The sequence below is a fragment of the Myotis davidii genome, unplaced genomic scaffold (assembly GCF_000327345.1).
Source record: "Myotis davidii unplaced genomic scaffold, ASM32734v1 scaffold247, whole genome shotgun sequence".
In the NCBI taxonomy this organism is placed as follows: domain Eukaryota; kingdom Metazoa; phylum Chordata; class Mammalia; order Chiroptera; family Vespertilionidae; genus Myotis; species Myotis davidii.
In genome coordinates, this window is record NW_006299593.1 from 684,276 (window position 1) to 696,612 (window position 12,337).

At 34.3% G+C, this 12,337-nt stretch overlaps 1 protein-coding gene across 5 annotated transcripts in view; it reads left to right on the plus strand.

Annotated features, from left to right (window-relative positions):
- The window catches only part of EXOC6B (exocyst complex component 6B), a 521,374-nt gene that overhangs the window by 89,190 nt on the left and 419,847 nt on the right, over positions 1-12,337 (plus strand). For all 5 annotated transcript variants that reach the window (XM_006775280.2, XM_006775278.2, XM_006775279.2 and 2 more), the window contains one exon: positions 11,459-11,663. In XM_006775280.2, coding sequence (XP_006775343.1) covers positions 11,459-11,663 — 205 coding nt within the window. The remainder of the gene's footprint in view (positions 1-11,458; positions 11,664-12,337) is intronic.

Sequence of the window (12,337 nt, forward strand, 5' to 3'; positions counted from 1 at the left end):
GGCATCAAAATTTTTTTAATTTCTTAGGATTGTTTCCCAAACTCTATTCTTTTCTCCAGGAGACATGTTCATATAAATGAACATAGGTAGAACAATATGAGTTACGAAAGTAGTATGATTTTCCTGACAATCTTTTTATAGATTTTTAAAATTACAAAGTAAAAAAACCTTGTTTTTTCTCTGAATGAACAAATATTAATAGTTTTCCTGTTTTGATAATGACCCCTTCCTTTGTCCTATTCCTTTCTCTACTCCCCTGAGGAAACCAGTATCATAAATATCATAAATTTGATGAGTGTCTTTTTGGTCCATGTTTTTAATATCTATAAATCATTGTATTATTTTATATTTTAAAAAATATTTGCATGAATGGGTCTCAATTCTCACTTTTTTGAGATTCACTTATTCATTCATTCAACAAAAATGAATTGAGTACCTAAAGTAAGCATTGCTCTTGATGCTAGCAATACAGCTCTGACCAAAACAAACAAAAATATCTGCTCTAATGGGCTTATATATAATAGAGGACTGATTTTCTTTATTTATATAGGTGGATTTCACTTTTTTTTTTTTTTTATTGTTGAAAGTATTACGGATGCTCCTCCTTTCCCCCCCATTTACCCCCTTTACCCCGCACTGTCCCTCCCAGGCCTTCACCACTCTATTGTTTGTGTCCTGTCCTGCATATAAGTTCCTTTGTGTCCACATGCATATAAGTTCCCAGGTTAATCACTCCCACCTGTTCCCCACTCTTACCCTCCCCCCCTCCCTCCCCCACCTTCCCTCTGAAATTTGTCAGTCTGTTCCATGCTTCTATGTCTCTGGGTCTATTTTGTTCATTAGATTCTACATATGAGTGAGATCATGTGATACTATCTTTTTCTGACTGGCTTATTTCACTTAGCATAATACTCTCCAGGTCCAAATGCTCTGTAGTAGTCTACTGTATGAATAATTCACATCTCCTCTTACAGTTCTAGTGGCTGTTAGAAAGTGCTGTTCACCAGCATCTCTAGCTGATCCTTCTCTTGGCACATAGGATTATATTTTCTTGAGCTCGCTTGGGCTGTGTAACTTTTTGGCTAATAAGATGTGAGCAGAAGTGATGAGTGTTACTTTTGGGTCTAGCAATTAATTTCTAGCCTCCAGAGTTTTATTTTCCCCTGATCATGACAAATGGTAGTTTTAAAAGATGGTGTTGAGTTCATATTTGTAATGAACAGAGCTTCCCTGCCAACCTGTTATGGGTGTATAACATGAGTAAGTTATAAATCTTTGTTTTAAGCGACTGAGATTTTTCAGATTGTTGTTACTATAGGATAACTGACCTGACTGATGCTATGAGGGTCATTTGTTATGTTTCCAGCTGTTTGCTATGCAGACAATGGTGCAGTAAATATCCGTGTTCATGTCTCTTTGGGCTTACATTCAAGGTTTTCTGAGAACAGTGCTCTTCAAATATCGCTATGTTTACAAATCACCTGGGGGTTTGTTAAATGTAGACTTTGATTGAGTGGGTCTGGGATTGCAGCCACAGTGCAACAGAGAATAGAAATAAACATTGATAGATTTGTAGCATCTAATCCTCATACTTGATATAAATTTAATCATGTTCTTTATAGCAAAAGAATCTAGTTTAAATCATGAACTATATCTAGTGCTCATGTCTCTTAAATTTCCTTCAATCTGGAACTATCCTTAGTCTTTCCTTGATTTTCATGACCTTGTCACTTTTGAAGATTACAGACCATTTATTATATAGAATGCCTCTCAATTTGGGTTTGTCTGGTTATTCCTAATGATTTGATTCATGTTGTGTGTCGTTGACTATAATATCATAAAAGTGGTACTGTGATCTCATTGCATTCTATCAGGTGGCAGAAAATTTGATTTGTCCTATCAATGATTATATTCACTTTGATTACTTTATTTAGATGGTGCCTGGCAGACTTTTCCATTGTAAAGTTACACTTTTTCCCCTTTGTAATGAAAATTTTGGGGGGAGGTCTTTGTACTTATGTTTATTTTTCTTGTCTTATTGAGCTGGCTAGCACCTGTAGTGCAGTGTTGAATAGAAGATATTTTTGTCCTGATCTTAGGGGGGAAAGCATTTCACCATTAACTAACATGTTATAGTTTTTTTGGTACATGCCATTCATATGATTGAGACAGTTCCCTTCTATTTTTGGTTGTTGAAAGTTTCTATTAGGAATAAAAAAAATTTTTCTATGAAAACTTTCATAGAAAAATTTGCTTTTTCTATGTCAATTGAGATGGATATATCTATCTATATCTATATATATATTTTTTATGTATTTGATGAATTACATTGATTAATTATTGAATATTAAACCAAGCTTGGCATTTGTGGAATAATTTCCATTTGGAAATGGTATATGATCTGCTAAAATTTTGTTAAGGATTTTTGCATCTATGTTCATAAGGAATATTTATCTATATTTTTCTTTTTTTGTAACATCTTTGTCTGATTTTCGTATCACATTAATGCTGGCTTTATAGAATGAGTTGGGAAGTATTCCATCTTTGATTTTTCTGGAAGAATTTGTATAGTGTTGGCATTGCGTTCCTTAAATATTTGGTTGAGTCCACCAGTGAAGGCACGTGGACAGGGAGATTTGTTTGTTTTTGGTGAGAAGGTTTTCAACTACAAATTTAATAATAAAAAAATCAGTACTGAGTTGTTTGCATTTTTGTTTTTTTTCCAGTAAATTATGCTTATTTGTTTCATTTAATAGTTTGTCCATGTCACCTAAGCTGTTTAATTCATTAGTAAAAATTGTTCATAATATTCCCTTATTTCAACATGTATATGCTCTCTATAGTGATACTTTCTCTTTCATTGCTTATGTTTTATATTGACAACTTATATCTTCTGTCTCTCTTTTTTAAAATTTATTTTTCAATTTTAGTTGATATGCAGTATTAATTTCAGGTGTCTAATAAAGTGATTAGACATATACCTCATGAATTGATCACCCTGATAAGTCTAGGACCTATCCATTTTTGCCTCTTTGTTTCTGTCTCTCTGATTATTCTAGCTAGAGGTTTATCACTTTTATTAATTTTTTTCAAAGAGCACCTTTAGGTTTTATTGACCCCCACCCCCCCATTGTCTATTCTATTGATCTCTGCTATTAACTTTAGCATTTCTTTTCTCCTGCCTACTTGGGGTTTAATTTGCTTTTTTTCTAGCTTTATAAAGTGGAAGCCTAGCGCATTGATTTTGGTTCTTTGTCTTCTAATGTTGCCATTTAAAACTGTACATTTTTCTCTAAGTCATGCTTTAACTGAAGCTTTCATGTTTTATGATTCTTTTCTTAAATATTTCCTAATTTCTCTTGTGATTTTAAAAATTAAATTTGCTAACTATTTAGAAGTTCCAAATATTGGGGGAGTTTTTCAAAAATTTTAAAATTTATTTGTAATTTCAGTTCATTGTGTTCACAAATATAAAAAAATATGGTTTCAACCTTTTATGTTTGCTGAGACTTGTTTTACACCTATCATATGGTCTATTTTGGTGAAAATTCCATGTACACTTCAAAATAATGTATATCTGTTATTGAGCAGAGCATTTTTTTAAAAAATAGATTTTTATTGATTTCAGAGAGGAAGGGAGAGGGAGAGAGATAGAAACATCAGTGATGAGAGAGAATTATTGATTGGCTGCCTCCTGCATATGCCCTACTGGGGATCGAGCCCACAACCCCAGGCATGTGCCCTTGACTAGAATCGAACCTGGGACCCTTCAGTCCGCAGTCTGATGCTCTATCCACTGAGCCAAACCGGCTAGGGTGAGTGGTGCATTTTAAAAAATATATATTTTATTGATTTTTTAACAGTGAGGAAGGGAGAGGGATGGAGAAGTAGAAACATCGATGGGAGAGAAACATCAATCAGCTGCCTCCTGCACAACCCCCACTGGGGATGCACCTGCAACTGAGGTACATGCCCTTGACTGGAATCGAACCTAGGACCTTTCAGTCCGCAGGCTGTCGCTCTATCCACTGAGCCAAACTGGTTAAGGCAAGTGGAGCATTTTTTAACTGTAATTTTGATACACTTGGTTGATAGTGTTGTTCAGATTTTCTATATCCTAATAATTTTGTATTTGTTAATTGTTGACAGAGGAGTATTGAAATTGCCTGTTATGATTGCGGATTTGCATAAGCTTTCTTTTCTGTTCTATGTGTGCTTTGACTTTTTCTTATTGGGTGCATACACATTTAGCATTTGTTACATCTTCCTGATGAACTAACCCATTTATTATTATGGAGGGTTCCTCTGTATACTGGGTAATATTTCTTTTTCTGAAATATATGTTGTTTGGTATTAATGTAATCATTGCTGCTTTCTTTTTGTTTAATTTTTATATTGTGTCTTTAAAGTTTTTTATCTAAAATATTTTATCAGGTTTTTTGAGATATATTCACATACTATTTAATTCATTCATTTAAAATGTACAATTCAGTGGTTTTTAGTGTATTCACAGAGTTGTGCAACCATCACCACTGTCAATTTTAGAATGTTCTTATTCTTTCCAAAAGAAACTTTGAGTTTCTTAGACGTCACTACCCAATCCTCTTCTGGTCCCTGTCTTTCCTTGCCAGCTATGGGGAACCACTAATTTACTTTCTTTCTCTATAGATTTGCCTATTCTGGAATTTCATATAAATGGAATAATACAATAAGTGGTTCTTTGTGATTGGCTTCTTTCATTTAACGTGTTTTCAAGCTTCATTCATGTTGTACTGTATACCAGTTCTTCATTTCTTTATATTGCTGAATAATATTTTATTATAGGGATATGAATTTGTGCACAGGTGGGGTCCCTCTGGGTGGCCTGCAGGGATTGAGCCGAAACCCGCAGTCCAATGCTGCCTGCAGCTCCTACCTGCTGCTCCGGCTCATCTCGGCCCCACTGTGCCTGCCGCAGGCTTGTGCCCAATCAGCCCTGGTCAGGAGAGGCTCACGCTGCCACAGCAGTGCTCTCCAGCCATGAGCCCTGAGTCTGGCACCCTCCCAAGGGGAGTGACCTGTGGGATCGGGCTAAACCAGCTGTCCAACATTCCCCAAGGGGTCCCGGATTGTGAGAGGGCACAGGCCAGGCTGAGGGACCCCACCGGTGCATGATCAGGCCAGGGAGGGACTGTGGGAGGGCTCCAGGGCATGTCCGGCCCATCTCACTCAGTCCCGATTGGCCGGACCCCAGCAGCAAGTTAAACCACCGGTCAGAGCATCTGCTCCTTGGTGGTCAGTGCACGTCATAGCGAGCTGTTGAGCAGCCTTAGCCTATCATTAGCATATTACGCTTTGATTGGTTTTTCTGTTCTGTCGTTTGGTCTATTTGCATATTTCCCTTTTATTATATAGGATATCACATTTTATTTAGTTATCAGTTGATGAACATTTGTGTTATTTTCACTTTTTGGCTTTTCTGAGTAATGCTGCTAAGTTTTGTGTGTGTGTGGAGATATGCTTTCATTTCTCTTGGTTACATACGTAGGAATAGAATTGCTAGATCATGTTTTAACTCTGTGTTTAACAATTTCAGGAAGTGCCAGATTATTTTCCAAAGCAGCTGTGCTTTTACCTTCCCCCCATATACCAGCAGCATGTGAAGATTTCTGTTTCTGCACATCCCAGTCAGTACTTATTATTGTTTGTCTTTTGATTATGGCCATCTTGGTGGGTGTGAAATAGTATCTTATTGTTCATCTTTACTTTTGAAAACTATTTTTGATGGGCATAGAAGTCTAAGTTTGTAGATTAATTAGTTCTTAAAATGTCATTTCTTTGTCTTTTGGCTTATGTAGTTTTCTAAGGAGAGGTATGTAATCAGTCTTACATTTGTCTGTCTATACTTAATGTGCCATTTCTCCATCTTTTGTAAAACTTTTGTCTTGCCCTGACTGGGTTGGCTCAGTGGATAGAGCGTCAGTCTGCGGACTGTAGAGTCCCGGGTTCGATTCTGGTCAAGGCCATGTACCTTGGTTGCGGGCACATCCCCAGTAGGGAGTGTGCAGGAGGCAACTGAATCGATGTTTCTCACTCATCGATGTTTCTAACTCTCTATCCCTTTCCCTTTCCCTTCCTCTCTGTAAAAAATTAATAAAATATAATTTTCCCCACTTTTGTCTTTATCATTTGTTTTCAGCAATTTGATTTTGATGCATGTGTGTATTTATCCTACTTGTGTTTTGTTTAGCTTCTTGGATTTGTGGGTTTAATTTCCAGAAAATCTGGAAAAGGTTCAGATACTATTTTTTTCAAACATTTTTTTCTCTCCTTTTTTCATCCTTATCCTGGGATTTAAATTACATCTATGTTGGGACAGAGGATCTATTCTGTTTTTTACCCCTCATCTTTTTTCTCTCTGTGTTTTACATGGTATAGTTTTTTTTTATATAATATATTTTATTGATATTTTACAGAGAGGAAGGAAGGGAGAGGGATAGAGAGTTAGAAACATTAATGAGAGAGAAACATCGATCAGCTGCCTCCTGCACACTCCCCACTGGGGATGTGCCCGCAACCAAGGTACATGCCCTTGACCGGAATCGAACCCGGGACCCTTGAGTCCGCAGGCCGAGGCTCTATACACTGAGCCAAACCAGTTAGGGCAACATGGTATAGTTTTATTGCTGTTTTCAAGTACACTGATTTCTCTTTTTTGCATTGTGTAAAAATTCCCATCCAGTGCAATTTTCATTTCAGAAAATAAATTCCTTACATTTAGGAGTTCCATTTTTTAAAATGTTTAATTTCTCTTATGTTTGTATTTTAAAATACAAGTATATAGCTCTACTCTCTGTTTTCACGTACTTCTTTGCTAGTTCTGTCACTTGGCATTTTGGATCTCTTTCTGTAGACTGCTTTTGTTTTTCCTAGTTATAGGTCTTTTTTTGTTGTTGTTCTTATCGTGTCTAATAATTTTTGATTGAATAATGGACATTATATTATCTTGATGTGTCTGGATTTGGGGGGTGTTTTTTTTCTTAGAGAGTGTTGGTCTTTGTTTCAGCAAATACTTTAGTTGTTTGCAGGTTTGTTAAAACTCCATTTTTAAGCTTTACTAGGCTTACCTTCATTCAGGGATGTTTCAGAGTAGTATTCATCTTCACTGAATGACTCAGGAATCCTCAAGGAGTCTTCAGCTTGGCTGTTTGAATATTTCTCGACCCTGTCTGAGCTCCTGGAAGTGTTTACCTTACATCTCCATGGTATCTGTCTCTGTCTCTCTCTTCTCCCATCTTCCCTCCCTTCCCCACTTTTTCTTCCTTCGTTTTGCCTGTCCAGATGGAATTTCATTTTTCCTATGCCTGGCCTAATACTTAGCAAAGACTCAAGGGTACCGCTCTGTAGATTTCTGCATTTCTTTTCTGCATTCCTCCTTTTTTCTTTTTGAATTCTGCTGCACAACCTCAAGGTGCATCAGCTTTCCTGAACTCTTCTGTCTGACTCCAATGCTGCTAAGCTGCTGGGTTCTGTTTGGGTTTTCTCTGACTTTGTCCATGATCTAGAAATCACCTTCTGATACATAACTCAGATGATTATTAAGCTCACCTTATTAGTTTCCCTTTTTCAGAGATTGTATAGTTCTGTGTTACCTGAAGCCTACTATCTGAAAACAATTGTTTTATATATTTTAGCCAGTATTCTACTTTTTAAAAGTGGAAGTTCATGTCTGTTTCTTATTAGTCCTTCATAGCTGGAAGCATAGTTTATTTTTTTTAAAGCTATAATTACTGATTATACTACTAGGTTTTATGTTCCCTAAGGAAACATATCCGACCATCTTTCTATCTTTAGCTCATAGAAGGGATTAAATAGTTGTTAATGATGCTCTTTGATTAGGAAAGGCACTAATTTTCTGTGGTGAAAGTTTTTATTTCATATTCTTATCATACTATGAGTTTTAAAAAATTGTGATCTGCTTTAAAAAATCACTATTAGCCTGGCCGGTATGACTCAGGGGTGGAGCTTCACCCTATGGACCAATGATCGTGGTTTGGTTCCTGGTCACGGCACATACCTAAGTTGGGGTTGCAGGCTAGGTTCCCAGGAGGCAGAGCTGATCAATGATTCTCTCTCATCATTGATGCTTCTATCTTTCTCTCCCTCTTCCTTCCTCTCTGAAATCAATAAAATATATTTTAAAAAAAGATCACATTAGAATTTTAAAAACCATTTTTGTGAAACAGTTCTGCACCATGGCAAGAAAGTACCAACATTTAATTAGCCTAAAATCAACATTTCTCTTCTCATGATAGCATTTGACCATGCCTAAATTATTCTGACTTTAGTTATTCAGTTTATAGAATTTTTTTAGACCTCTTTTCCTGTTACCTTTCTTTTTATTCCCTTTTTTAATTTTATTTATTTTCTTTTTGCTCACATTACTATAAGGTAGCCTGCATGAGGGGGAGAGGCGGATAGCTAGCGCACATGCAAATAAAGCTTAGAATTTGTTTTTGATTCAGTTTTAACCATCAAAAATACTATATAGAACCAAAATAAAAAAATTAGTCTGAAAAAGAAATGTTTTTAACAAAAAAATTGTTGGGGAAGGGGTTAATAATGTTTAGAGGTTGTCAAAGTAATGTCTAAATCTTGTTTTAGATTTCCATGGCTGTTGGAAATAGAATTTTTTTCTTTTGGTGTCTGCTATACAGGTGTTTAATTGGCTATCATTCTTTAACCTGTCACTGATATTTGAAATACACCAGAAATTTGAATAATCTTTTTGATCTGTTATAGTGGGAACATGAATATGATAGAGAAAAGACAATGGGGAAATAAGGTAACATTCTTTGTTGCCGGGAATCACTGGGTTTTATACTAATTAGCTTTGGTGGAGTTGACCAGATGTTTTCGGCATGGAGCCATGTGTCTCATCAGTGAATGTGTCTTGCAGGCAACATTGTTAGATTTTTCTCATTCTATAAACAATGTTCCAAAATATAACTAAACCCCAAAGTGTGTTTATCTTTTTGGCTTAATTTCTGGCTTTCTGTCCATTCTAAAGTTTCTCTCTAGAGAAATTGCATTTTATTCCACATAGCTTTTTATACCTAATTGTACTATAAACACCATTCTGTTTACACAAACCATGTGAATTGCACTGTTTTTGAGTCTGTAAAAATTTAATAAAACCAACCATTTCAGATTAAACTATAATTATATTTCTAAATTTAGAAGAAATAAACCTTTCTTCCCTCTATATATTTGGCCGGGCTGGACTAACTTTTTTATTTTTGGAACACACAAAGGAAAAACAACAACAAAAAATTAAAATAAAACCAATCTCGAATCTTTAGTTTGTGGTATTAAGTGCATTTGGGCAAGAAGAGAATTTCACTACTGTGAAATTCATTCTTAAAATCTAAAATAGGGCTGTAAGTACTTTATTTATAGATTTGGAATTGAATTTTTCCTATATAAATATATCGTTGGAAATTAGGAAATTAAAAACATGAAGAAAATTATTAACCATAATGTTGCTATCCAAAGGAAAAAAATTATGGTTAACATTTTTGTATATATTTTTCTAGTCATTTTTCTATTTCCTTATGTTTGGGTATATTTAGTGATTATATAGTTTATACATGCATATATATTCATAATCTATACATGTATACATATTTATAATGTTGAAAAATGTTATGATTATACTTGTAAGTTTGGATTTTTAAAAAAAATTCTCAGCTGAGGATATTTTTTTTTCATTGATTTTTAGAGAGAGAGTGGAAGGGAAGGGGGAGGGAAAGAAGAAGGGAAAGAGAGAGAGAGAAACATCAATGTGAGAGAGACACGTTAATTGATTGCCTCTCGCCTGCACCATGACCAGGGCCAGGGATAGAACCTGCAACCCAGGTGCCCTTGACTGGGAATCGAACCCGAGACCCTTTGGTGTGTGGGCTGATACTCTAACCACTTAGCAGTACTGTCCAGAGCTGTAAGTTCTGTTTTTGAAATAATTTTCATACAAAAGCATTATAAAAATTTTGCTATTTTATTAGTCTTTTACTATATAGATCTATAGTAATGTGTCTAATTCCTTGTTATTTGACATCTAGATTAGTATTTTTATTTGTTAATATAACTAATTCAAGAAAATTATGCATCTAATTTGTGTTTGTTTATTTTTGAAATGTAGCTGTTTAGAGTACTTGTGTTGGTAAAATTCTTCATTGAAAACTTGTATCATTAGTACAAATTTGTTTACCAGCAGGCTGTGAATTATCATTTATTGAAGTCCTGAAAATGTTACCCATGATCTTTTAAAAAATATTTATCAGTTTGAGAGACAAATTATGTTTTTGGTTTGGATTTATTAACATATCAGTTCAACTTCTTTTTTCAGATATGGGCCTTCTAAAAAATTCTTTTAAGACTTTTCTTGTTCACTGCTTTTAAAAAAGCTTAAGTGTATATGTTGCAAATAATCTTTACCAGGTTGTTGTTTTCTCTTTATTCTTTTAATGCATAGCTTATTTTGTTTTTACCTTGTCACCTTTATTATTTTCTTATGCTTATAGAAGCTTTTCTTCCTGTTAGATAAATATTGTCCCTTTATCGTTATGCAATATTTCTCTGTATTACAGCAATATTTATTGTCTTAAACTATTTTCTCTTATTCTAACATAGCTATTTAAGCGTTTTTATGATGACTTTTTGCATGGTATATCTTACTTTTTCTGCTTTGTAACTTATTTGTTTCTTAGAATTTAAAGTATGTTTCTTATAGACAACATATAATCATATCATGCTTTTTAAATCCTTTCTGACAATGTCTGCCTTTTAGTTGGAGTGTATGTAATTGTTGATATGGTTGGATTTTGCTCTTTTGTTTTCTGTGTTTTTCATGTCTTTTTTGTTCTTCTGCTTTCTCCCTTTTTTGGTGTTAAATAATTTTTAGTGTGATATTTAAAAATACACCTGTTAATTTTTTAATGATTATTTTTGAGTTATTTTTTTAGAGGCTGCTCTATGGATTATAATCTGTATCTTAATTTATTACAGTCTACTTTAGGTCGTTGGTGGTACGATTTTGGTATAATGTAGTGACTTTGCTTCAACTTAGCTCCATTTCTTCCTTCCTCTTTTGTACTATTTTGCCATATATATTATATCTATATATTTTATAGAATCTACAATGCAGTGTTATAATCATTGCTTTAAAAATCTTTTCATAAAATTGAAAGAAAAGAGAAGAATATTTTTTTATTATAATTTACTTGTCTTTTAATGCATATATTTATTAATTGTTAATAATTTGAGATTTTCCATGGATGTTTTTATTAAAAAAGTTAATACTGTATTTGTCTTAATGTACAGTGAAAACTAATTCAGGCTAGAAATTTTGCCTGAGGAATATATCTGTGACCCTAAAACAGACTGAGTTGAGCTAAAGGTGATATAATTCCTCTTATAGGCATTACCCTGCACTGAAAACTCTGGAACATCTAGAGCATACCTATCTGCCTCAAGTGAGCCACTATCGATTCTGCAAGGTGATGGTGGATAATATCCCTAAGCTTCGTGAAGAAATTAAGGATGTCTCTATGTCTGATCTCAAAGACTTTCTGGAGAGTATCCGCAAGCATTCAGACAAAATTGGAGAGACTGCCATGAAGCAAGTAGGTCTTGGGTTTATGACAGGTTGGCCAATGACTTTGCAAGTGTTTTGTTAAATTCTTATGCTTTGTGTCTTAATTATTTCTTGTCATTTTAGGGAAGTCCTTCATCTTTCTGGGAACACACAATTAAAAAATGTGTTATATTTTCTTAACAGAGAAAGGAATTAATTATATATATATATATATATACTTTATATATATAATATGATGTGGTATGGTCCCAGATCTCATGGTGTTTATAGTCTACTCTATATGGTTTATATTGGGGCTTTGATGAGGTTTTTGTTTTTTTGTTTGTTTGCTTGTTTGTTTTTAAATACTACCTTTGGCTTTGGATATGATTTAAAGCCCAAGATTTTTAAAAGTTCTCTTTCTAGTTAATGAGCACATTTGTGCTGCGGGTATTTTTGGTTGATTTTTACTGTGTAAGCAAACTGTCATGTTATAGATTTGAATATTTCTTTAATTTTTATTTCTGTATCATTGGGTGTCAATGACAAAGGCCTATGAGAAATGCTGTGAATTATGATCATAGAAGGGATTTATTTACAGCTTATAAATTAACAAATATATTAGAAATATTTAGATTTTTTTCCTTTAATTTCGTCATCTTTAAGTCACCTACACCACAAGAAGTATCTGGATTTCTTTTGTATTATGAATAAAAGAGCAGG